Genomic DNA, 26635 nt, shown 5'->3' on the forward strand with positions numbered 1-26635 from the left:
TTTATGGATTTATTTAAGCCCCCTGTTCTGCTGATATGGCTGACTACTTTGAGACTAATTAAAAATAAAAAAAGTAACAGTACTTGACTGTCTTCAACTTGCCTTTTTGTAGCTTGATTTCATCATATAAAAATTGTATTAAATATACTTTTTGATAGTGGTAGGTATGTTAGAGGTTTCTGTGTTGTGTTGGGGCTCTTTTTTGCAGATTTTGGTGTGGAAGCCAGAGTACCCCTTTGATTTGGTTAACGCTTCACTTTGTGGTTTTTACTTCCAATGAACCACATATTTACAAAGTGGACACCCTGGCTGCAAAATAGTTTATATCTGTCCAAATCAATAAAAAATTGTGAGGTTTATTGATGGTTTTACTTTCTTGTCTTATCCGGCAGATATTTCTATTTCTACAATTCTGGCTTACAGAACCAACGTGTATTATATGTACAAGACTCTTTAAAAGATGAACCTAAAGTGTTTCTTGATCCCAATACATTTTCTGAAGATGGAACAGTTGCACTGCAAGGTAAGTTGTACAACCAAAAGCATATTGTATTTTTTACACTTTTAACCAACAGTTATATAGATATTCTTATCAAACGACTCTGATTCATTTTTTAAAGCACCATTAATAAATAATAAACACACACTCCAATGCTAAATCTAAAATGTTATACATCACCAGTACTAAAAAGTAGATGTTTGAGGTATGTTTGGCAAAGACTGTTGTCATTTGGGGTGTACTTACTATGGAAAATGTATATTTAGTTTTGTTATAGTATTAATATTGTTTAGTTCTTCAAAGGAAACGTAATGTGAAAAATCACTGGGCAAATGTTAGGCGCCGCTCAGTGATTGTAATCACTTACCTGATACCCCGGGCTGGTGCTCCTGTTAGCAGAAAATCGTACCAGCCTTGGGTACATGCAGGCAAGTGATCTTCCTTTCCTCTTATTTCACTTTGGTCCCAGGGCCCACACATGCGCAATATAGTTAAAAAGACAACTTTTTTTGTTTGGCTTCTCGCTCTACTACATGTGCACAGCTTGTGGGAAGAAAGAAGAGTAAAGAGTATCGCTCACCTGTGTGTACCTTGAGCCGGTGTGTGTTTTTGCTAACAGTAGCACCGGTGATTCGATCTTTCCTTCTCCTTTAAAGAAACAATTCAGTGTAAAAATGGGTAAATATTTATCAAATTTTATTTTTACACTGAAATGTTGCTTTAAAGGAACCTGAAATTTGTAGCTGTCCAGCTACTTGAGATCTTCACAGTGCAAGTCCATGTATACAAAAAAAGTCGACACATCCCTGCCAAATGGCAGATTTTTGTTTAATAAAACAAAAAAGGAAAAATCATACAAAAACCTGTTGCATTACTGTGCACACCCTTCAATAATCAAGGATATGGCTGCATTCAGAATCAACCAATCGCATTCAGTCTCATCTCAAATAGTAGTTAGTATGCACTTTACATCAAAGTGGCTCTGATTGAGCTCAGATAAAGTTTGGGCATTCCTGTAGGATTATTATTATTGTCTATGAAGATTCTCATTCATCCAGGTCATGATATACAGTATCTAGTAGAACTAAGTCTAAAACAACTGGACTTTTCTGAGTTTTTCTTGAAAACGTTTCACCACTCATGCGTGTGTGGCTTCTTCAGTTCAAATGACTGGTAGGGAATTCCCCGGTATTTAAACTCTTGATGGTAGTAGAGTCACAGACATCCAATCACAATGGTTCCATTGAACTTGTTCAGTTAGGTGTTAGCTGAAACTGACAGGTGTAAGAAGGTATGATCCAGTCACAATGGTACCAAGATTCTCATTGATGAAGGTGTTAATCCTTCAAAGTACATGACTGGAAGTGTGAACTGTTGTGAAACTGCCGGGGTAAGGATGTCAACGCGCCATTGTATGTTGGTGACAAGCGGTGTCTCAGGCCCCCTTATTATTGTGTTCTTTCCTAAATAAAGCACACAAAGCCGACTAAACTGGAAAAAAGGTATGCTCAGTCTCCCACAACCTTCTGGAAAAATGTACTATGGACTGATGAGACTAATTTTATTATTTGGCCATAACGGCAAAAGGTATGTTTGGCTCAAAAGTAACGCAGCACATCATCACAGGAACTCCATATCCACAGTAAAGCATGATGGGTGCTGCTTTTCATCAGCTGAAACTGGTGGTCAAACATAAAGTAGCTTCAGTTTAGCTTTAAAAAGAGCATAGTTTAGGTTTTTGTGATTAAAACAGCAGGAATGATTCTTTTTTGGAAACCATAGGAAACTCTTAACCTAGGGCAGGTGCTGTCAGTGACAGGCAGGGTCTGTTCACCTAAATGTGCCAAGCTTCTGATATAAACATGCTTCAACATCTGCAGGTTTATACATTATGAATACATTCTTGTTATAGTAAATATATAATCCTGCCAGCTGTGCATTTTAGTTAGGTGTTGTGCTTTGTCTTTGATTGATTGGTCTTTTTTGTTTGTTTGATTCTAGGCTATGCTTTCAGTGAAGATGGAGAATATTTTGCCTATGGTTTAAGTGCAAGTGGGTCAGACTGGGTCACTATTAAGTTCATGAAAGTTGCCAACCAAGAAGAGCTGCCGGATGTACTGGAACGGGTGAAATTCAGCTGCATGTCCTGGACCCATGATGGTGTAGGAATATTTTATAACTGCTATCCACAACAAAAGGGAAAGAGTGATGGTAAATTAGATTTTTCATATACAAAGCAAAATATTTACATAGACTTTTAAAGATATTTGTGGTACAGATTTATCACCTTTTCACAAGTACTAACAAAACAGTAACATTTTACAAAATACTAATAGGATGTTGTTATGGATTTACTACCACCATTCAATATGGCTGAATTGTATTTTAACAGTAACCCTGGAAAGAGTGTCCAGAAAAGGTTAGTTGATCAATATCGCTATTGATCAAGTCCACTGGGAAAGGAATGCTATTACTGCTCACAAATTTCTGTAGCATATTAAAACAGTTTTTTTTATGCAACTGTTCAAACTGGCCTTTCCATACCACTATGTTAGCCCCTGAAAACTATATACTTTACAAAGAACTGTTTTTTAAAATGGGTAAATATGTCTTTGTGCTCAAAACCAACAAACAGCAAATCTGTACATAAAAAATGTAGTGAGAGCATGACCCTATAATCTTAAGAGATATTTGATTAAAATTAATAATTTTTAGTCACTTTTTAAATTGCTTTTGACCAAAGTAAACATAAGAAAACCATGTATTAATTTAGACATTGCTGTGTTGTACAGATTGCAGTGATAGGTATATTAGGGGTTTCTGTTTTGCATTGGGCTCTTTCACAATTGTTGGTTTGGTTTGTCCATTACCCCCTTCCCAGAGCTACTACAGCTACTGAAGGAAGTCTTTATTTCTTGTGTACTACAGTAGAACCCCCATTTTAAGTTTTTCTGGGGACCAGAAAAAAATGGTGTAAAACCAGGGAAATTTTATTATACATTGTAAACAGTTGGGACAACAGAAAAACGTGTAAAATTAAAATAAGGGTATGTAAAATTGAGGTTTCACTATATTGAGAATGTTTGAATGATGAAAAACCTCTATAAATACTATTGTTTCTTAGAAATACAGTGCACCATAGTCTGCTAGAAGTACCCAATGTCCAGTGATGCAGTGGTAAAATGCTCTCAGGTAGGATTCAGAGCAAAATCTCAAGCCCAAGACAATTCCACTTACAAAAAAAAAAAATGTTTACAGAATTGATAATATACCAGTGAAAAGAGATTGTACTCAGGGACCAATAGGGGCTGATTTACTAACCCACGAATCCGACCCGAATTGGAAAAGTTCCGACTTGAAAACGAACATTTTGCGATTTTTTCGTATGTTTTGCGATTTTTTCGGATTCTTTACGAATTTTTCGTTACCAATACGATTTTTGCGTAAAAACGCGAGTTTTTCGTATCCATTACGAAAGTTGCGTAAAAAGTTGCGCATTTTTCGTAGCGTTAAAACTTACGCGAAAAGTTGCGCATTTTTCGTAGTGTTAAAACTTAAAAGGTGCAAAGTTTCGCGTAAGTTTTAACGCTACGAAAAATGCGCAACTTTTCGCGTAAGTTTTAACGCTACGAAAAATGCGCAACTTATTACGCAACTTTCGTAATGGATACGAAAAACTCGCGTTTTTACGCAAAAATCGTATTGGTAACGAAAAATTCGTAAAGAATCCGAAAAAATCGCAAAACATACGAAAAAATCGCAAAATACCGATCATTACGAAAAAAACGCAATCGGACTCATTTCGACCCGTTCGTGGGTAAGTAAATCAGCCCCATAGTCTCACAATTCTTGGGCAAAGACCAGTGTATTAAAAGGCTTGTTTAAATTTACAGTACTATGCATTCCAAGAAACGGATTTAATTACAATTGTGACGAGAGGGAGATGAGCAATGCTTGCAGAGGCAGGAAAAGAGAAACAATAGCCTTATAAATGCATAGATATTTGGTATGGCTAAAAATAACATTTCATCTTTATTTTTTCTTTTCTGTGTATGAAGGAACGGAAACATCTACCAATCTGAACCAGAAACTTTTTTACCATGTCTTGGGAACATCACAGTCTGATGATGTTTTATGTGCTGAATTTCCAAAGGAGCCCAAGTGGATGGGTGGGGCAGAGGTAGGTATCAGATACTTAATTTAAGATTAGAAAAACCTTTGAAAGTTCTTATTTAAGTAGTAAGATTAATAATCCTTGACCACATGGCAGAAAAATTTGTATAGGCCCACACCTGTCACTTTTGTTTCAGTGCCTCACAACAGTGTCTGAACCTGCTGTCTCTTTTGCAACTCCATTAACGTTTTCCTCTAATAATGCCAATTGCTTATTGGTATGGGAAATTTTGTATGGTTAAAAGGGATAAGGTTTAGTGAATATTATTTGCTTCTGATGGAAAATACCAATACTAAAATAATCCATTTTGTAAGTACATGAAAGTTTTGCAAGTTATTAGTATTAGATCTTTTGCCATTAATATGTTATTGAATTTAATAGCAATATCATTATGCATTATACATTTCCTTGAGCCCAATATTGGAAATTTACAGCTTTCTGGAAGAACATTTTTCAGCTTTTGTGATATAGATATGCTGTTCCATTAAGTTTATTATTGCTCCTAATATCTAACATCTATGTGCAGTGCTTTCAGTTAATCAGCAGAGGGCACTAAAAGACGTGATTTCTGAAAATCCTTAAACACAAATAAAGATAAATCAATGACGCTATGAACTTCCTATTTCCTTGGTTTTTTTTTTGGTTTTTTTTTTTACATACATCTGCTTTCCCCCTCTGTGGGCATTCCATCACCCATTTTGCATTCTTTTGCCAGCCATTGTGGTTTCCTATTTAAGCCCCCTGCTTTTACAAACTGTAAATTGCCTCTACTCATTGTCACTACTCATTACATGCAATCGCCCCATTTCTCTCAAATTACAGTGTGCCTTCCTCATGCACCTTTCCATCCTCACTATAATTTCCAGTGCAATTTTTTCTTACATCTAATATAAATTACACAAAGTCTTCCAAAAACCAGTGTGCCTTGAGATACAGATCTCATGAAACAAAAAGTTCAGATCACCTGGGTGCAGAATTCAGCAAAAATGTACAGGAAAAGAACTCTGAAGCCGCACTCACAGGTCTTATGAAAATAATAAATGATTTATTGCCAGAAGAGTGAACTAACGTTTCGGCTGTTACACCAGCCTTTGTCAAAGTTTGACAAAGGCTGGTGTAACAGCCAAAACATTAGTTCTGGCAATAAATAATTTATTATTTTCATAAGACCTGTGAGTGTGTGTGTGTGTGTGTGTGTGTGTGTATATATATATATATATATATATATTATAATATAGTATGCGGAAATAAATCACTGACTTGATTGACGCTATAGCTGTGAGTGCTTTATACTGTTGAGTTTGATATATATATGTATATGTGTATATATATATGTATATATAATGTGTATGTATGTAATGCAGAACATAGGGTGGAGAGCACACCACATAACTCGTAGCAATACCTGGGTGCCAGAGCTGAGAAAGTCATATAGGTATGGACAGTGTCAGCACTCACAGGATTTCATAAACGTTTGGATCTCCATAACTTAAGTCTGCTAAAAATAATTTAAATATTGAATAAATCCAATAGGCTTTTTTTGCCTCAAATAAGGATTAATTATATCTTAGTTGGGATCAAGTACAAGTTACTGTTTTATTATTACAGAGAAAAAGGAAATCATTTTTAAAAATTAGAATTATTTGCTAATAATGAAGTCTGGGAGATGGCCTTAATTCAGAACTTTCTGGATAACGGGTTTCCAAATAAGGGATCCCAAATGTATGTATGTGTGTGTATAAAATAAATAAATATATATATATATATATAATATTGTTTTGGTTTATTTTTATGTGCTTGATAAACTGTTACCTCAGCTGTTGTGAGCTCCCAGTAGATCTTACAAGGAGATGTGGAAAATGTTCAAGGTCATGTTGCTCCTTTAATGTTTGTCCTTGTTGTGAAGCGTTACCCTAGATTCAAAACCAAGATATTATTTAAGACATAGTAGTATTTCAGTTGTGTGAATCAGTTTAGAACCTTTTACAATATTACATTAAAACAGAGCATTGCTTTGGTTCAGTTACAAGCAGATCATTTATCATTTAAAGTTCCCCAGTAATGATGATAATGTACAGTGTTTAATATGGTCAAATTACACAAAAAGTCTCCCAACTAATTCTAATTTTTAAAAATTAGCATTAGTTGGGCGATTTTTCCCTGTAATAAATCGTTTCTGTAATAAATCAATACCTTGTACTTGAGCCTAAGCTGTGGGAATCCATATAGGGGAAAAACAATTCAGTTGGGTTTATTTAATGTTTAAATGATTTTTAGCAGCATTACGATATAGTAATTCAAATGACGGAAAGTTTAATTGGAAGACTCCAAGCATTCTGAATACTACCCCCAAGATTAATGGCTGATCAGTGATTTCAGCTCTCACAATCACCATAGATTAAAACAATAGTCAAAAAGTATGTCCAACATAAATATTAAACCAAGGGGTTTTAATGCCCCTGGGGGAATTTGCCTTTAATGAATATTGAAAAGTTTGAAATTAGATTTAGAATTAAATAACATTTTATTTTTATGTTTGTATCCTTTCTAAAATGTGCAAATGCTGTGTTAATTTGCAAACTCTTTACCTAGGCACAAACATTTTCCTGGCATGGATATTCTGTCAGAAACTGAGGAAGGCAAAAAGTTGGCATAAATATTTGCAGTGGTGTACATGCATTTAAGCACTCTGTTGCTGATTATACAAAAATCACTCCCTCATTCACTGCAAGAAAATAATGTTTATGGGAATAGAACTGATTATTACTTGGTACTTATTTACACTATGCATGATAAATTATCTCTCTGAACTCAAAAAGACTTGGCCAACAGGAATGCTCTTTTCTTGTGTGCGTGTTCCCACTCTTACTTTTGGTATCTGTAGGCCCACTATCTCTGTTAACCAACCACCTCCTGCTATTTTTCTTTGAATTTGTGAAGCAGCACCCTTATGGATTTGGCCTCTGTTTGTGCAAGTGCCCACTTCTGCATACTCATCTTACATGTTTTTAGACAGTAGATTCACACCTCTTTAGGTAATCATTCTAAAATACACAGAAGATTCTGTAGGACAGTGTTGTTGACAGAAAATATCCTGCAAGTCAGATGTACTCATGTGCATCAGGATATAGCGGGACTAATCTTATGTGTAAACTACATGGAACATTTGTCATCCTGAGCAACACGGCTGTCCGATGCAAACGGTGCATGCTGTGTCTGCATCCAACAAGATACAATCTGATGGTGTCTGAAAGGCTCTTTTTGAAATACGTTGGCAGTTGGATGTAGATGCTGTAACAAAAGTGGGGATCGGATTTTGTAGAATCCTATAAAAATGTTGTTGTATGACAATATTTTGTAGGTCAGATGGTCATGAAGTTTAGCCTTAATTATCATTGAACACTATGAATAAAAATAAATGTAATACATGTATATGCACAAATGTTAAGGATCTTGCTACTTACTATAACTGTTTTATAAATCAGCAATACAACCTTTTTTCACTGAAACTCTAAATTAATCTCTAAACTTTTTTTTTTTTGTTTTACATTAGCTGTTTTGTCAGCATAAAGGGACTTACCACTGCCTATGGTGCTGTTTTTTTTTTTGCAGCCAGTTAAAAAGTTTGATCTCTGGCAAACTGTTGTTGAGTGGCACTACAGGTACCGACTGCAATAACATGCAAGTAGATCTGCATCCCCTACTTGCTTTGCAGAAATGAAGTCATGATGACCAGGCAAATGTCTCTTCATGACATTACTTTAAACTTTTTTTTGTATTAAATACATATTTCAGCTCAACAACTTTTCTTAAATTTGTATGATGTTTCAGACACTAAATAAATCATTTTTATAATATTCTCCTAAGATTCTAAGATCTTGCACAGAGGACCCTAAACTATTTTTTATTGTTTGTGTGATGGGCTATACCCTAAGGGATTTTATGCCTGCAGAAAGGGTAGGGGAGTCACCTTTAGGTTACACTCCCAGAGGGATGGCCAAATGCAAGTGAAGTTAACTGTGTATCAGTAGAATGAGTGTAATGCTAAACAAACAGGCTGTTGCATTGTTTTGTACTCTCCTGTGCTTGAGGTCACATATGCACATAATGCACTAGTAATGAGCCCCACTGCCTGTAGAGTGAATGGAAAGGCAAGGAAAGAAGGGCAGGGAAACTAGGCCCTGAATACTGTTACAGTAATTAAGGGCAACTAGATATATTATTATTAAGTGATAATGACTCAAAAAAAATACTTTTCAAAAAATTAATATACATAAAAAGTTACCTATAGATTGTTTTGATCATTTTTCACTGACAAATTTGCTTTTGTAAATAATTACATGAAGTTATTACATGATAGCTTATAACGGACTCCTGCTGCACAAATATGGCAGCCCCTTCATAGAGGAACATTGGGGATCAGATAGGTAATGTAAAAGCATTGGGCAAATATGTTTAAGGCAATATTATAAAGTGCATGTCAAGACAATGTTATGAAATATTTAAACAATGGTTTAGTTTATTTCAGGTGTCATTATCTCTTTAGTGTATCTTTCTGATACCCAACAAGAACCCTTTTGTAGACATCTGACGTTGCTTTATTCTTTATGATTTTAGGTTACAGATGATGGGCAGTATGTGTTGCTATCTATTAGAGAAGGCTGTGATCCAGTAAACCGATTGTGGTATTGTAAACTAGACAAGAATACTGGCATTACTGGTAAGTTGCACACGTATAAAACTTGTGTTCACTTTTTCATTTGGTGCAAATGCCTATTTGAAGCAAATTATGTATATTCAGCAGAGGGAAAGAGACTTTTATAGGGCACACCTGAATGCTCTCAACTTATTCTCCCCATTGGCAGACAGAGCAATAGTACTAAAATGTAACTTAATTCATTTCAATAAAAACATCTGCTTTAAAAACACACACACACCCATCAAATGAATTAAAAACAAAAGAAAATCCCTCAACTCGGGAATGCTTTTGCACGTTCATGCATGCTGGAAGCATGGATTCTCAGCCCCCCAGGTGCATCAACCAATAATTAAAACTATCTATCGGGTCCTAAAGCTTCCTGCTACCAAGTTGTGCTTTCACAAAGTAGTTCTAACATGTACTGTGCATATTTCGTTTTGGCCATACAATCAAATCCCTGACCCAAAGCACCCTTCCAATTAACATATGTTTCACATAACAACTTTCTTGGGATATATTGCTGCCTCTGTATGATTCACAACACCCACGGTTGAAAAAAATAAACTGAGAATTTTTCTTTTATCTAAGAGAAAAGTTTGCTAGTTTTTCAAAATAGATGCTTAAAACTTCCATTGCCTTCTATCTAGTTTCGATAAATCAATGTGTTTACCTCATTTAAGAGGAGGTTTTAGTTTTTGCAGATGTTGCCAGTTTCAAACAATTAAGATGAGCAAGTTAATGCTTAAGAGAGAGAGTATTACTTGCTTTAAGAGCTCATCATCTTTTTATTGAGAAGGCCATAAACTATGAGGACATAACATATAGTGGGCAGGATATTACATCTGCATACTTGATTCTGCTGAATTAAATTATTGTTGACCTGCTGTCCCCTTAACAGCCCTAGCAAAATGAGGTGGTACAGATGTGTCCTCTTATGTAGTCATAATTTCATCAAATATAGAGGTGGCAACAACATTTTTGAAAGAATAAATGAAGTTGACTCAAAAACAATCCTATTGACCATACATTATCAGAGGTGTTTTACTATATCCTGTTATATATTTTTAATATTATTGTGTGTGTTTGGTACATTTTAGTAAATAAGTGAAGTTCAGTCTCTAAAGAATGCATTAGCTGTGTGGCCTGTGCACTTGAAGATCACTGGGTAAAATATTGCAGAGTACACTTTCGTGTAAATCTTCAGGAAAATCCTATGTGACTTCTGAAATGGCAGACATTTTCCTGCACAGTGGGAAAACATCTATCAAGGACATATATGAAAGGATATTAGTTTTCTTGTAGGAAGCAGGGATGCCTCTCACGTTGTGTTGTTCTAGACATAGTCTTATTATTTAAACTCAAGCTACATGACATCCTTAATATAAAGCGCTATAAAACTTGCGCTTGCTGATTTGCAATTAAAGTTTTTTTCTCCATACCATTTATTTTTTGCCAAACCTTGAAAAGAAATTAAAATTCCATTAAAGTATAAAATTGGATGTTGTCCCTACTGATGCTTTAGCTTATAAATTATTTACTTTCCTCTGTGTGTCGAGTGTTTTATTTTTGAATCCCAGTTTTAAATATTCTTTTATTTCTCTTTCACAAAAAAACAGTAGAAAGCATGAAAATCTCAACAACATTATAAAATAAATTATTAATGCAGAATCCATTACAAACTTATATTCATTAATATTATGGTGCGTTTTAAAACTTGTGGTATTCTGTTCATGTGCATGGGGAAAAACAGCTTTTTTTTTTTTTTGTTTATTTTGATGAACAGCAAGGGCAGTTTAGAGAGGTTATAAGTTGTATAGTGAGCAGAATTGCACAACTGCAAATGGGAGTGTAAGTGGAATACCGACTTACACATTTTATTCAATTTCTCGCCCCAACCCATTCTTTCCAGAAATGGTTTCACCTTTCAGCCTTTGCTACCTACCTCTAGTTTGGGCCCTGGCATATAACATTAAGACACATTTACATTTGCAGTGTTTCTTTCCCACAATGCAGCTGTCTGACTAGTGTGAGTGACATCTATGCCTGATTCTATAGGAGCAAGTGTACTGCGTCTATTGATGCTGGGTGCTACGGGAACCCCAAAGTTACCACCTGGTAAGCGTGGCGGTAGCTCCAGGGTGCCATGCGTTAATAGGTGCAGCAGCACCCAATTCAGAACAGAAGGCCTGAGTGGCACTGAACAAAACTATTTGGAAGTGCAAGGAGCGCATTCTGACACAAGTACCTTTAGTAAAGCTTGTATTATCTTTCCATCTAGTAGTTGAAATTTGTTGAGGCTGTTCTCTAAATGATTTTGTGAACATATAAATTCAGATGAGAGACTTGTAGCCAGAAAAAAGTTTTTAAACTGTACCTAGCTTATCATAGTAACTGTAATATTTTCATTTATTCATCATCAATCAAAGAAAATATAAACTGTTTGTGCCCCAGATATTTCATCTCATTGCTTAATACTCTGGTTCATCAATACTGTTATTGCTTTACACATGACAAACATCTAGTCAGTGCTTACGTTTCATGCTAAATAAAAAGATAGCTTACTTGGAGAAATTCAATAAATTCAAACAGTATACTTCAAAGCAAAGTCCCTTCGTCTTTTTTGATGTTTGAAATTTTGAAAGGTCAGTGGAAGGCATTCAGATGTTAAATGTTACATGAAAATTTTAAACTATCCATCATCTCAGAATACTTCAATGCAATATGTGGATAACATTGGCCTTGGATATACTTGTGTCTTCTCTATGCCTCTAGCTATATAAAGGGATTGTCAGTTTCTTTAAAAATAATTTTCCGACCAAAGAGCTGGTAGATGTGTTTAGCAGGGTCTTTAAATTAAAAAATGAGATTCTTTAATTAGGTTGCAAATATTGCTATGGTTAGGTTTTCATCATATAGGTCATAATTATTTTATAGTTTTCCTGAGCATCCCTCTAAAATTCAAAGTTTACAAGACATATTCTTAAACAATTCTTCATAATATTAGTAATTTATGATCATTGAAATTTATAGTTTTTTAGTTAGATATCTAGTTCTGTAGCAAATCATAGCCCTACAGATCTGAACGCGCTCTCCAATGTTCTGAACGTTGCATGCAACTAAACATCTGTGCACATGCCCCACCTCTTCATGGTCATTTGTATACCAGTGATTTGATTGGCTAAATTGTGTCTAATGTAAACAGCCAATTGGATCAAGGACATGCAAATGAACATGAAGGGAAAGGTTTGTGCCCAACAATGCAGGATTTGGCTGCAGCCTTTACAGCATTTTACATAATCCACATCAGGCAGGATCGCCTTCTCAGCCATGGTATATTGGTAGTCCCATGCAGAGTGGGGAGAGTGGGCATCTTCAGATTTTCAGAAATGCTATGTAATAAGGTATCTGACTCAAAAAGTGGTGACAGTAGATTGCAAATATGTTGTATATGGGAAAATAAAGTCTTTAGCTGCCATTTTGGACCACATATAGTTCTTCTTTTGCTTAAGCAGAAGCACTCAGTATGGGTTATTCAAATATCTATTTTAGAAAAAAAAAAGACAGCTTGTTTAAAAAAAAAAATATTCTAAAACTGGGTCTGTTTAGCAGCAAAAGTTTTCTCTAGGAAATGACCATCACGCACATGAATATTCTGATCTATTGCATGCAGGCACTTGGGCCAGTGAGGTTTATCATAGTGGGGAGAAGTGTAGTGCCCTTTTCTCAATTAAATCCTTTCTCATCTTAGAGCAAAATTGTACAGTACTTTAATTGGCTATAAAATGTCAGCCATCTTAAATTCGGCACTTTCCCAATGTGAACATAATTTTCATCCTCCGGTATTTGAGCTGATTGAAATGGTAATTTCATAGCAAACCTTCAGTGTATTAATAGTTTCTATTACCTTTGCAGTTTCCAAATGTGCTTAAAGCTTGCATACGCTAAAGCAGTTTTATTAAGCTTCGGTTTTGCAGATGCATGAGAGTTTAAAATTATTAGACTCTCCTCCAGCTTAGAAAAATAAAACGCCAAGCAAAATATGATGGCTGAGTTTTTTTTTGGTTTTTTTTTTGCAAGTACCAATGAAATTGTATTTTTGTTATATTTATTGGTTTTACTTAACTTTCTATTTTTTAGAAGTTCTTTTTTAAAGGAATATGTTGTACAGCTATTTTATGAATAAGTTTAAATTCCTTCTTTTTTTATTGTTATATATTTATTATAACTTTTTGGATGCTTACAAGGTGGCACAATGTTCTGGAATCAAATTACGGTATGGGATCCCTTATCCGGAAACCCATTATCCAAAACGTTCCAAATTACGGAAAGGCCATCTCCCATAGACTCCATTATAAGCAGATAATTATAATTTTTAAAATGATTCTCTTTTTCTCTGTAATAATAAAACAGTACCTTGTTCTTGATCCCAACTAAGATAATAATTAATTAATCCTTATTGGAGGCAACAAGCCTATTGGGTTTATTCAATATTTGAATGATTTTTAGCAGACTTAAAAATGTTTTGTTTCCCACAATGCAGTCACTCTTTGCCCAAGTCTCAGGTCTGTTGCTTACTGAGGTAGGTTTTCCCCTGGAATTGCCCTGTATCTGTTTGTTTTCATCATCTTGTCCAGTTTTGTATTGCCTGCAGATGAAAACATCACTAAAGCATGATGTTACCACCCAAATGTGTCCCCAATGTAACACAACATTGTTATTGTATGGCTGTAGGAGAAGTTAAGAACAGTAGAACCTGTGGAAAAAGTATGCACCAGTATGTTATAAAAAGGACTTATATGAAGTGCTTCCCGCTATTCATTGCACTGCCAAACTTAAGCTTAACCTTTATGCTGTTACTAAAGAGCTGTGCACTAGGGAGCCATGCTGAAAGATCTGCTCTCCAAGGTGCTGAAAATTAACACAACTCATGTATTCTGTTGGCCATCAGTGAAAGCTCTGCTATAGTTAATGGAGGAATGTAGCTTCCGGCTATAATAATTTTATTATTTTTCCCTTTTTCTCTACAGGAATTCTCCCTTGGGTAAAACTGATAGATAATTTTGATGCAGAATATGAATATATCACTAATGAAGGAACTGTTTTCACTTTCAAGACTAATCGTAATGCTCCAAATTACAAATTAATTAACATAGACTTCAACAATCCTGAAGAGTCCAATTGGAAAGTACTTGTTCCAGAGCATGAAAAAGATGTGTTGGGTTGGTATACAATTAAATACTTCATCAGTGGATGCCGCAAAATTGATTATTGACGAGATGCATATATTTTGCTATATTTCATTATTGTGGTGTTTATTCACTTTTCCTCTGCTTTCAGGTTGTTCAATTTGTTTTATAGGCACTGAAAATATTTTGTATATAGTGTTTCTTCTGTAGTGCATTCTTTAAAGAAACAACTTAAGGTAGCCATAAATGACAAGATCCCCATGAGCAGATCTTTGCATAATTCAAGTAGTTCCTTTGGCCCTCTGGCTAATGGCTGGTTTATATTAAAGATCTATGTAAACTCATCCGGGGGTGTCTATGTATAGCTGAAGGTTATCAGCCTATAAGTGATATTTAAGGCTAAATAAAGAAATAATGTTCATAGCCCTGGGGTACCTCACACACTAAGTTTACCAGGGAAGAGAGTTTTTTTTAGCAAAAGCAACAGTGAAAGAGAGAGGTAAATATGTTTTTTCCTCCAGACTACCAAGCTGCAGTGGTTTGCTAAAGTTAGCTGTTCTTTTTTTTTTTTTTTAACAAATTTCTGAATCATCTCAAAGCTTGCATTTTACAGCACCCACATATGATTATGTCCAATGAACTATGGAATCAAAGATTAAAATCCCAATTCCAGTGCTCTCGTTTTGCAAAGTGGAACTTAAAATGGCCAAAATTGCTATGAATTGCTATGAATGCTAAAGATCACTAAGAACACTTCCAGTTGCCTGTCACCCCAGGGCCCTTTGTTCCCCTATCTGCTCATTGCTTAGGGAAAGGTGGGTGGTGATGTAGGAGCAGAATTGCGGCTTTAAAAGCTGCCCTTTCACTGCCACAGTCATAGGTGCCAGAAATTATACAAAATAGTAGAAAATAAAGACTTTCCACAAATCTGGAAATTAAATAATTAAAGCAACGTGTTGGGTTTTTTTAAACACGGATTTTCTTGAAGAGTAACATAGAGAAAATAAATAATGCAAAAAAATAATTTGATGTCAGAATGATGTACATACTAGTTTTAGCTTGTGTTGCTTTAGATCACTCTTTCTGTTTATTGTATAATACAAAACGCTTCAAATTCACATAATTGCCCATTTCTTCTCAAGGTTAATCAAGGGACTAATCATTTGTATTCTTATGGTGGTGGATCAGCCTTTCTAAAGCAATCAGAAGCAGTTGGGGTTAATTAATTCTGCAGGGACTGGCTAAATTTAGAGATCCTTGAAAGTGAAGTTCATAAGCAAATACCCATGCAGGGTTGAAGCAAGATGTTTATTAAAGGGGAAAGAGTACTTTTTGGATCACACAGTCTTATTATATATATTAATATTTTATAATATTTTAGACAGTTCTGTTTATTTTGGATTTATTTATATATCTTTGCAGAGATAATATATCCCTCTTTATGACATGAAATTAGTGAAAATCTACTAAAAGTTAGACTCCCCATAATTAATGCTTTTTTCTTTTTTTTGAGCAAAGTAATACATTTATCTATAAAAGCATTCAAATTCATAACTTTCCTTTTGGTGCAGAGTTTTAATTGGCCAAAAGCTTTATTCATTTTGCCCCCTGCAGACTTGACTTTGGATCAGAGCTGTCAAAATGTCTTTTTTTTTTTTGTCCTACATTTTTACTCTTACAGTATTCAGTAGGAGAGAATTATCTTCAGCTATGTACTAATATTAATGGCTCACATTTTTTACAGTATAAACACTTCAAATTCTTATCCAGGGAAGCTGTTACATAAGTGGTACCATTTCCACCTTGCTTTGTTAAAGGGAAAGCTGGGTTTTTATTTTTATAAAAACATAAATGAGCACCATTATGCAGATATACAGATATTACAAGACTACCAAATATATTGCAGCATGCTGCAGCTTTGGTGTAATAATCCAAGCTGGAATGCATGAAATTATATATTGCAAACTCCTGCAACAACAATCTTTATAACAGTCTGTGCAACTGGATAATGATTGGGAGTAATGATAGTAAATATCATTTGATGTTCAAGGTCTTCAACAACAGAATATATTAATGCAGTTGTTTTAATGTTCTAAATAGAAGTAGTTTATTTAACACCTGCATTATTTGCTCTATATCCACTTGACTTTCTTGTTCCTTTTGAATAAGGAAAGTACTGAATCCTTAATTTGGGCATTTGATTTAATATCAAATGTCAACTTAAATTTGCCTATTTACAATTCACAAATCATAAACTCAGAAACAATTCTTTCTTTTCAACAACAAGTGCAATAGTTAGATGAGCTCTGAGGTAATTTGTTTGACCGAATTGTCAAAATAGTAATGTATCCTGGCTAAAAAAAACATCGTTTTGGTCTTTCACTTTTATGCTTTTCTCTGTATTTAAAAAAAAAAAAAAATGTTTTTCTTCTGAAAACCTTGGTGGTACTGTTATCAGAATTGCCATTACAGTTTAGTTTTGCAGAATGTCTGACACCCAGCTTCTAATTTTACAGTTTTTTGGAATTCACAATTAAGAGTATACAGGCATGGCCATTTTGTGGAAACTATTATGAAAATAAGTTTGGCGTCATCCCAAAATCTAATGTATGTTTCAGATTTGCCGAAGTTGCCTTGAGAGGAAACTTTGGCGACTTTGGCAAATTGCGCCGCCGCGTATGCCATTCCCCCGGCGATTTATATTCTAGCCAGTGGGATGGCATTTCGGGGAGATTTGTAGCGCGGCGACTAATCTCCCCGTGTGTCACAGACCTAATAGTGCTTACTTGTCTTTTAGTTATATTATGTTCAGTAAAAGAATGATAAAATAGGTAATAAATGTATGGCACATATCCTTGTGCACATCCTTGAAATAAACAAATTCTTGTTCTTTGCAGAATGGGTTTCATGTGTTCATAAAAAATACCTGGTATTATGCTGCCTCCATGATGTGAAGAATGTTTTGCAGCTTCATGATCTCGCCTCTGGATCTCATTTAAAGACTTTCCCTCTGGATGTTGGTAGTGTTGTCGGATATAGTGGGCAGAAGAAGGATTCTGAAATATTTTATCAGTTCACTTCATTTTTATCACCAGGTAGGTGATCTTACAAATGTTGCCAGTTAAAGGTTTTTTGGGAACCTACCACTAAAGTGTAAACATACAAATATATTCTTTTCTTTTTTCCTTGCCAGCTTTACAGTTTTGGGAAGCCTATGCCATGGGCAGCAAATGCAAATACCATCCTACAACTAGGTTTCTAGTGGTGAATAAATACACAAAAATGGTGTTATGGGAGCACACCAAGGCTAAGTAAAATGGTCCCCTGTTTTACTATTAGTTTAGTATCTGTGCAAGTGCATATAGTCAGGACGCAGTGGGGACCAGGTAAATTATCTTGGGGGGCCAGATCCAGCCCGTGGGCCGTAGTTTGAGGATTCCTGGCATATATCTTCAAAAGCAGATTTTTTTAGTTACAAATAACTAATAAAAAAGAGAACCAGGGAATGTGCAATGTTCAGTCACCTCGCTTTTGTAGTTTTTAGTAGTATCTGGTTACAGGACAGTATTTCACATTGTTATCTTTGAAAAGACTAACATTCAAGCATTTTTGTTGTATTTAGGCTTACTGCATATCTTTTTAATCGGGTGTATAAACTAAAACAAGGCACGTATAAGGACTCTTTTAGCAAATGACTAATATGCGTAGATTAATATAGTGCAATTTACATTGATTTATTATAATCAAGGCTCTTAAATTAACTTAACAAATGAGTTGCAATCGCAGTTGATGCATATTGAATCTAATAAATTAATAAAGTAGATGGCAATAGAGTAAACAGGTACAAAGTTTGATACAGTTCTAGTAACTAATAGCAACTAGTCAGTTAGTATTTACTTATGTATTGAAAGGTTGGTTGCTAGGGGGCACTGGGACTGGGAAAATATTTTGGGTTTTTATTATATTAGCCACTATTATAACTATATCTCTCTGATTTTGTGAAGTGCAGATTGTGTACCCTGAGGTCTGTTATTCTGATGGCTTTTTCCCTCTGCAGTGTTATATCTTGTAAATCTTATCATACAAAATAATAAGTCCATTTCAACCGAGTCATATTTTTTTCCTAGAAGCTGCATATTAAATTTTGTTTTGAAAACATTTTAAGATGAACCAAGCTATAAAATTTGCTGAGGACTCAGTATTCAGAACACATCGTACCATAGTAAAGTTTATTCACTATGCTTTATTGTTTTATGTATGTTTTACTCACTACAAACAATCTCTACCCAGGTGCACGGTAAAAAACATAAAATCCAAAAAAAAAAAAAACAGCAACACCGGGATTTTTAGTGAAAAACCAAATGTGTATTTAGTAGGAACATACAGCCAATGTTACATTATCATTATGATCTTAGATGATACCATTTAGCCCAAGAGTGAATTGGTCTGATTGTAATAATTTGTCCCCCTCACAATAAATCTTGTCTGTTAGTGGGGTGGGTTTATTGCATGAGACACCTATGAAGGTATCTGTGGTTGTTTCCACAATTGGTATTGTTTGAATTTTAATACTATTTACATTAATTGATTTATGAAAATATGATGGTGTCGATTCATGTTGGGTAATCATGTTTTATGTTTATTATGACCTCTGATGTATGAGCAAAGTTTTTTGGCTCGATCTATAAAGCACATAGAATTTATGTGAATTTTTACTTTTTATATTGATCAATTTTAATGCTACATTGTATATTTAGTATCTTGGACACAATTTTTCAGAAGTCAATCTGTGGCGTAGTTCACTTTGGTGGGTGGGCCTTTAAGCGATGTGATTCACTTCCTGTTTTACATCCTGGCGGCAGTCCCAGGTGGATCAAAATGCTTTGATGTTAATCTGACAAAGCAATAAATATTTTGTATATTTCAGGTTAAATGCCGTGAGTGCTTTGCGTTCATTCGCTACACAAACACTAAACAAGGCAAAATATCCCTGAGCATTTAAGATCAACAAATGCCCCATGCTTAGAAGATGTCCTCCATATGCAAAACATATCCATAGTAATCCAACTGGCCCATCCGCTGCATGTAGTAAAGGCAGCGCCGGATTACCTATCCAACCGGCTAGGGGCATCTAAAAGTGTTTAAAAGCTTGGCAGATGGCATGCTTGGAATTAATGCCTTTGTTCACAGAAGATTGTGGTCAACATTTACTGACTTGACAGGCTTTTACATGACAAAGGTGCCATCCTCTTGCTTAAGCAACTGATTTTCCTGTAACTTGCACTTCTAAGTGACTATTTCCACATGCTCAAGAAGTTTATAAGATTGCAGTAAAAGCAGATTTAGTAACAGTCTTTTATATTGCCTGTGCTATGCCTTAAAAATAGAATCCTCCAAATAACAGAATGTAGGACATGATCTCTGCTTATTTTGGGGGTGAAAATGTTGAACTTTCACACAAACTTTTAAACGTTTAATTTAATAAATACTAGGCCCCAGGTAGCATATTAGACTATGTCACTGACCAGTTGCAATAAAACAAATATGGACATAAAGTAAATTGGTCAGTGAAGGGAAAGTTGTCAGGCAAATTACTCCATTCATGGGCGGAAGCGGGAAGAGATCTAATAGAATATCCTGTCATGATCTGAACTCACAACGTTTGGAGAATGGAATAATTTTGGGTCCACAATGGAATCATTTTTGGCCCAGTACTGCCCCAAAATGATTAAATCTGTCAGATATGTGAAGGCAACCAGTTCTACAACTTTGATGGCATTAAAGTGGAGCCTTCAGTCCTCATGAATACTAGCTCCTAAAAGTATTTGCACTTCATGATATTACTATCTGTTTAACTTTTACAGTCTTCTTTAATTATTAACATGTTATAGTCTGACAAGTTATTTTACACAAAAAACTCACACTAATTAAGTTGTGTAGTTTACTGCAAAAATCAAGCAACATGTAACAAAATAATAAATATTTGCAAAGAGGACACTGAAAACGATGTACAGAATGTAATGTAATGATCTGAAGGCAGATGTGGATCTACAGAATTCTTTGTAGGACTTGACTACATCACCTGGTATTTATTGGATAATTAGCCCCAATATAAAGAAAACAAGAACAGCTCTGATGTACAAGCTTATAGAATTATTATATTGTTTTACAAGGATCATGTAAAATTAAGAAATGTTTGATGTTTCATTATGTTTTAGCCATAGGTTATAAAATGAAATACCCTACCTCCCTTGCTGGTATGTTTTGTTTATGTTTATGTTGTAATTCATCCTCTCCAGCCATCGGGTGCACACCGGCCATCCGTCACGGGAGCACGCACGTCACGTCGCACGTGGTGTGGGGAGGTTTGGGATGTGTGTGACGGATGGCTGGAGAGGATGAATTGCTGGTTGGATAGATAATTTGCTACTTGCCTCGAGTATAAGCCGAGGGTTCTTTTTTTAGCACATTTTGAGTGCTGGAAAACTCTGCTTATACTCGAGTATATACGGTAATCAAAAAGTGGGACATGCAACATATATTACCACTTTATATCTGGGACCAGCAATTGTTCCTCCATGGTAAACTGGTCCCCTCTTGTGGGCCCGCTTAACTTGCTCGCTCAATATCATAATAGGTGCAATAAGTTTAGCATTCCTTAAGGTTATTTCACACGTGTCATATGTGGAAAAACATATTTAAATTCAGATCTGGGATATTTTGCCTGGTAGTTTATACAGTATATGTATAAAGTTATAGTGTGTAAACTGAACCTTTTGATTCTACTCTGCTGTAAGCTTGTTTTGCTTATATATTTTGTGAGTTGAAATAGCACATTTGGATCTTCAACTGTTCTTTATCTTCAGTTTTCAACCTCCCTAGCAGGCTCGACAAAAGTTTAGGCATCCTTATTCCCAATGTATTGATTGGTCTGTAACTTTAAGTGAGTAAGAAAAGCCATTCCCAGAAATGGTGATGAGAAGCTTGGAATATGTCAGGTCCTGAATTCAGCTGCTGATACTAAGCAGCTGCTCTTTGAGAACATCAACAAGATGCCGTCAGATCACAGGCACTTACACGTAACTCTGCTCGTCTTTGCATCTCAGAAATCAACCTGAGTAGGTGGTTAAGGAATAGAAAAGGAAAGCCGTTTGTTATTCTTCCGCCATGGGCTGCAAATGTAGTGCTTTTAAATAGGAATATGTTATATATATTTTTTCTTTTGGCTAGTAACACATTTTATATTAAATGTAAAGATACAGTTTATGTACATTGCCTTGCAAATATATTCAGATGCTTGATTATTTCTTGCTTGATTAGCCACATGGAAGAAATATCCAAATAGATATAGGCACATACAAGGTGCCTATCTCTGTTTTTGAATGTTTGAAGTTCTGAAACCTAAAGTATTTTTGTAATGTGTTTAGATATAGCTTGTTGTAGATCAGTGTAATACCTTGCATTATGTCATCTTCAGGGCATAATAACTATTTACATAACCAAACATAAAATACCTAAAAGAATACCTCTTTGTATTGTGCCAGGTATAAGAGGGTTAATGGGTTCAGCATTTATGCCTTTTAGCTTGCAGAGATATAGTTTAAAAGGGGTTTTAGTGCAACAGTTATGGCTTCTACCTTCCCATGTGAGTGGAAAAAACTTTTGTGTGCTTTAGGTACCCTTGTTTCCAGAGAAAATACCGAAGCAATTTAAAAAAAATGTTCCAAAAGCATAAAAGTTTAAGGGGCTTATCAATGATCTTTGCAAGGACATATGAAGAATGATTACCAACCAGCTCCTATACATTCATAATCCTATCCCCTCACAAGCACCTTTTTATGAGAGAAAACCAACCTTGACAGTCTAACCACATAGTTTTTCTTCCATCCCTTTTACCAGTTTAGTTGCACCTTTCTGCACTCTCTCCAGCTCATTAATATCCTTCTTAAGGACTGGAGCTCAAAATTGCACTGCAACCTGGGAATATGAGACAGACATGCAGAGAATCAGCAATGGAGGGTTAAAGGAAAAGGGAATAATTTATATATTGCTTTTTTTCCCTTGAGACTTAAAATGTTTTGTAATAACAAAGGCAGCCATTGTTGGCGCACTAAGTATGGTTGGACACCAGAAGATTATGTGACTTATTCTGGGCCCCAGAGATTTACCACTGGGAATTGAATCATAGGTTACAGCATGAGATCCATCATTAAAAATTGATCACTTAACCATTAAGTGCTTCTGCTCATGCTCAAATTCATTAAATTCATAATTTTCAATGGGTCACACATTTTGAAAATAAAAAAAACTCAATAGACTAAATGGCCCCCGCTGACTTCCATATTAACTAGGCAGCTTTTTAAATGCCAAAGTTTTACATTCACGGTTTTAACTAAGAAAGATATCAACTAAAATGTGACAGGTTTTCTGAAAAATTTTAAGACCGCAGGTTCCTGAAACTACTGGAGCGTTTGTAGCAGTGTCATTTATGAAGGTCCCACCCTAGTGGCAAAATGCATAAAATGTAAATACTTTTAATTTATTTGTTTTAAAATAATTTCAGGAATCCAGTTCTCCAACTCTAAAACATATGGAGATAATTAGTGAAAAAACTAAAATATGTATTCCATTAACCAGTTACTGCATTTTGACACCTTTGCCTGCTGTCTGTGGTTGGCAGAATATGACCCTTGGGGGCAGATTTATCAAAACCCGAGTTCGAATCCCGAATGGGAAAAATTCGGATTGGAAACGAAAATTTCTGAAGATCGCAAATATCCCGAAAATGCTTACGAAAAAATCGTATTAGTCACGGAAAAATCGTATTAGTCACGGAAAAATCGTATTAGTCACGGAAAAATGGTATTAGTCACGGAAAAATCGTATTGGCGATCCGAAAGTCACGTAATTTTCGTACCAAGCCATTGCAAACAGCGGGTGCACGACTTTTCGCACGACTTTTTCGTGCGCCCGCGCGAAAACGCTGCGGCCGCTCGAAAAAATCGGGCGCGAATCCGCTCGGCGCGTTCGGACCCGTTCGGGTCTTAATAAATCTCCCCCCTTGTCCATAGTGGTACTAGCCTGGCTGATTATGGTTACTATAGACTTCAGTAAATGTATTTTACAGCAACTTTAGTTAGTGGGTCCATACTAGTGTGAATGCAGAGTGTAACAGGCTGGCTTTGAGAACATATATTTACCCAGAGGCAGTCTCCCTCCCCAAAAGCTACTCTACCAGCCTCAGAACCATGCAGCTTACTGCAATTTACTTACTCTACTCTTACTACACTGTGTCTATGTCCATATTTCTTTAAAATCTGCTCTTTTGAAGTTTGAAGTATGGCCATTTTATAGCTGCTTAAACAGCCATGCACCGCCAGAGTAGAAAACCACTAAAAAGTGTCATTCCCATGACCCTAGACTTTCACTGTAAGATACAAATATTGTTTGTCGTTGCTTTGTGCATCTTATAGAAATCCCTTTCTTTCAAGGAGTGCTTTAATTTCGCAAAGAGCTTAACGATTATATGTTTCAAGTGAAATTCTTTGTAAAGAGACAAAAAGAAGAGTGAGTGTCCACAGGGAGAATGCATTCAATACTCCTAGTGATCTTTATGAATTAAATCTTTGTGCTTTGTTTGTGTTTCTTGCAATATAATCAGTGGTAGTTCTCAAGCCATTTACCTGAAATGCAAATGATTTTATTTTCTTAGAGGTTTTCAAGTGATGTTAACATGAAAAATAAGTTTCCTTTTGCTTTAAACATTGTACATTGTATTATGCCATGTATGTTATTGTATGCGCTAGACAATGGATTTGGAATACATCACAAAGAAAAGCTGCAGCTATCATTGTAATTCTTTTGTATACCTAACCTTTTGTAGAAGACACTTTTATCATACTGATCATATGATGTGTAGGGAAGGACATAAAATATTTTTGCCTTTTTCTACTATACATTAATTTCTTCATTTTAAAAGTGTATGTTGCTGTCCCTCTAGCACATGGTCAGGTTGTAGCTGCTACATATATATCAATGCACCATATCTTCAATGCTGGTAAAAAAAAAAAAAAAACTCCAGGAGGCCATAGTCTCAGTACTTAAAATTGTTTACGATGCTTGCTGGATGTGCCATTGATCCTTAAAGAGGAACTTTACCCAAACACAAAATAAGCTTTTTGAAAAGTAAACATTATTTCAAGCAACTTTGCAATATACATCAATTAAAAAATATGCAGCCTTTTCGTGATTTTTTTAATGTAATAATATGACTTTTAACAGTTACCTAATTCTGCCCCCTGTTCTCCTGCCGTTCTGGCTGATTTCTTTGAGACTCAAAAAATGTAACCGTAGTCGACTGTCCTTGGCCTGCCTTCAGTCTGCATCCTCCAAATCCCACTATTCCCTGCACATGTAGGAAAGGAAAATCACAGTGCTGTTGTTGGTTATGTAGTTCCTGCACGCTGTCTGTAAGCTGTGGAGCAGTTGTAACAATTTGTAACATCAGTGTTTTAGTCACTCCTCCCTTGCCAGGATTTCAAATGATGCAAAAACAGAAGAACGAACGGTTGTGCGTTTGGATTTCAAGATATAAAATGATATTTATTAATACTTTTAGAAGGAACAGATTTCAGATAGGTATATTGGGGGTTTCTGTGTTATGTGGGGCTCCACTTTAAAGGGGGATGTTAAGCATTATTGTTTAGTGTGATATAGATTTGGCCATTCTCAGCATTGGATATGGTCTTCATTTTTATTTTGTTAATTGTTTATGATTTTATCTTTGAGTGGATTCATTTTAATTCATATTTATATTGACTTTCTTTCAATAGAGGCATCTTATATTAATTTTCCATTCTTCCTTGTTGCTAGAAAAAGGAAATGCCTATGGAATTGAATTTTTACACTGGAGAGCTGTAGAACAAAGAAAGTTTCATTGCTGTGGTTTTTAAATTATTAAGTAATGTCCAACACTAATGAAGCTGTGTCCTTTTTAGGCATTATTTTTCATTGTGACCTGACCAAAGAAGAACTAAAACCAACCGTTTTCCGTGAAGTATCTGTGAAAGGATTTGACCCTTCTGACTATCAGACCGTGCAGGTATATTTTATGACATATCCATTTATTTCAGAATTAAATGTGTTGTGTTTATTAAAACTATATATATTTTAAACTGTATAGTTAGTTAGTTGGTTGTAATCTGAAGTCGGTAAACTACGGCGCTCCACAAGCTCTGTGGCTGATTAATTTGCATTAGCCATAGATGGATATACAGGCAGCTCCCTGCATATTTTACTTCACTTTGCTTCGACAAGCCGTTCTCTCAAGACCTGTCATTCTTGTGCTACACAATGTGATGACAATTGTTATGTAATGACACCTGTCAACTCTGGAGAAGACTGAGAGTTAATAGATCAGTGAACATGTGTTGGAAAAGAATGACCTCTGGCTTGGCAGATAATCCTCTGGCATGCTTTATGAGGTAGAATAGAAAATAGCTGCCCTGTCTAAATCATCTTTTTAAGGTCTTATCTGCAGCAAGCATCTCCATTTTTTAAAATCAATATTATGCTTTACAGTATTTTGTGTTCAAATATACAGCTGTCTGAATGGCAAAGTGTATTTTGGTTTTTTTAATATTAATTTTTATAAAATCTCTTTGACTTCATCCACAAATATTACAGGAGCCCATTATCCAGAAAGGCCATCTCCTATAGACTTTATTTTAATCAGATAGTTCTAATTTTTAAAATGTATTCCCCTTTTCTCTGTGATAATAAAATAATACCCTGTGCTTGATCCCAACTAAGATATAATTAATCCTTATTAAAGGCAAAAAATCCTACTGGGCTTATTTAATATTTAAATTATTTTTTAGCAGCCATAAGGGAAGTACCCCTTATCTGAATAACCCCGGGTCCCGAGCATTCCAGATACCAGGTCTCATACCTGTGTGTGTGTGTGTGTGTATATGTGTATATATATATATATATATATATATGTATATATATATATATATCTATATATCTATATATATCTATCTATATATCTATATATATCTATCTTGTATAAAATT

The 26635-nt window shown here is 35.2% G+C and overlaps 1 protein-coding gene across 1 annotated transcript in view; it reads left to right on the forward strand.

Annotated features, from left to right (window-relative positions):
- The window catches only part of prep (prolyl endopeptidase), a 62743-nt gene that overhangs the window by 6580 nt on the left and 29528 nt on the right, over positions 1-26635 (forward strand). Inside the window, 7 exon segments of the mRNA NM_203858.1 lie at positions 393-523; positions 2501-2710; positions 4558-4679; positions 9291-9393; positions 14400-14591; positions 17456-17653; positions 25556-25659. Of these exon segments, the coding sequence (NP_989189.1) occupies positions 393-523; positions 2501-2710; positions 4558-4679; positions 9291-9393; positions 14400-14591; positions 17456-17653; positions 25556-25659 (1060 nt within the window).

This window comes from Xenopus tropicalis, chromosome 5, assembly GCF_000004195.4.
Source record: "Xenopus tropicalis strain Nigerian chromosome 5, UCB_Xtro_10.0, whole genome shotgun sequence".
Taxonomy (NCBI): domain Eukaryota; kingdom Metazoa; phylum Chordata; class Amphibia; order Anura; family Pipidae; genus Xenopus; species Xenopus tropicalis.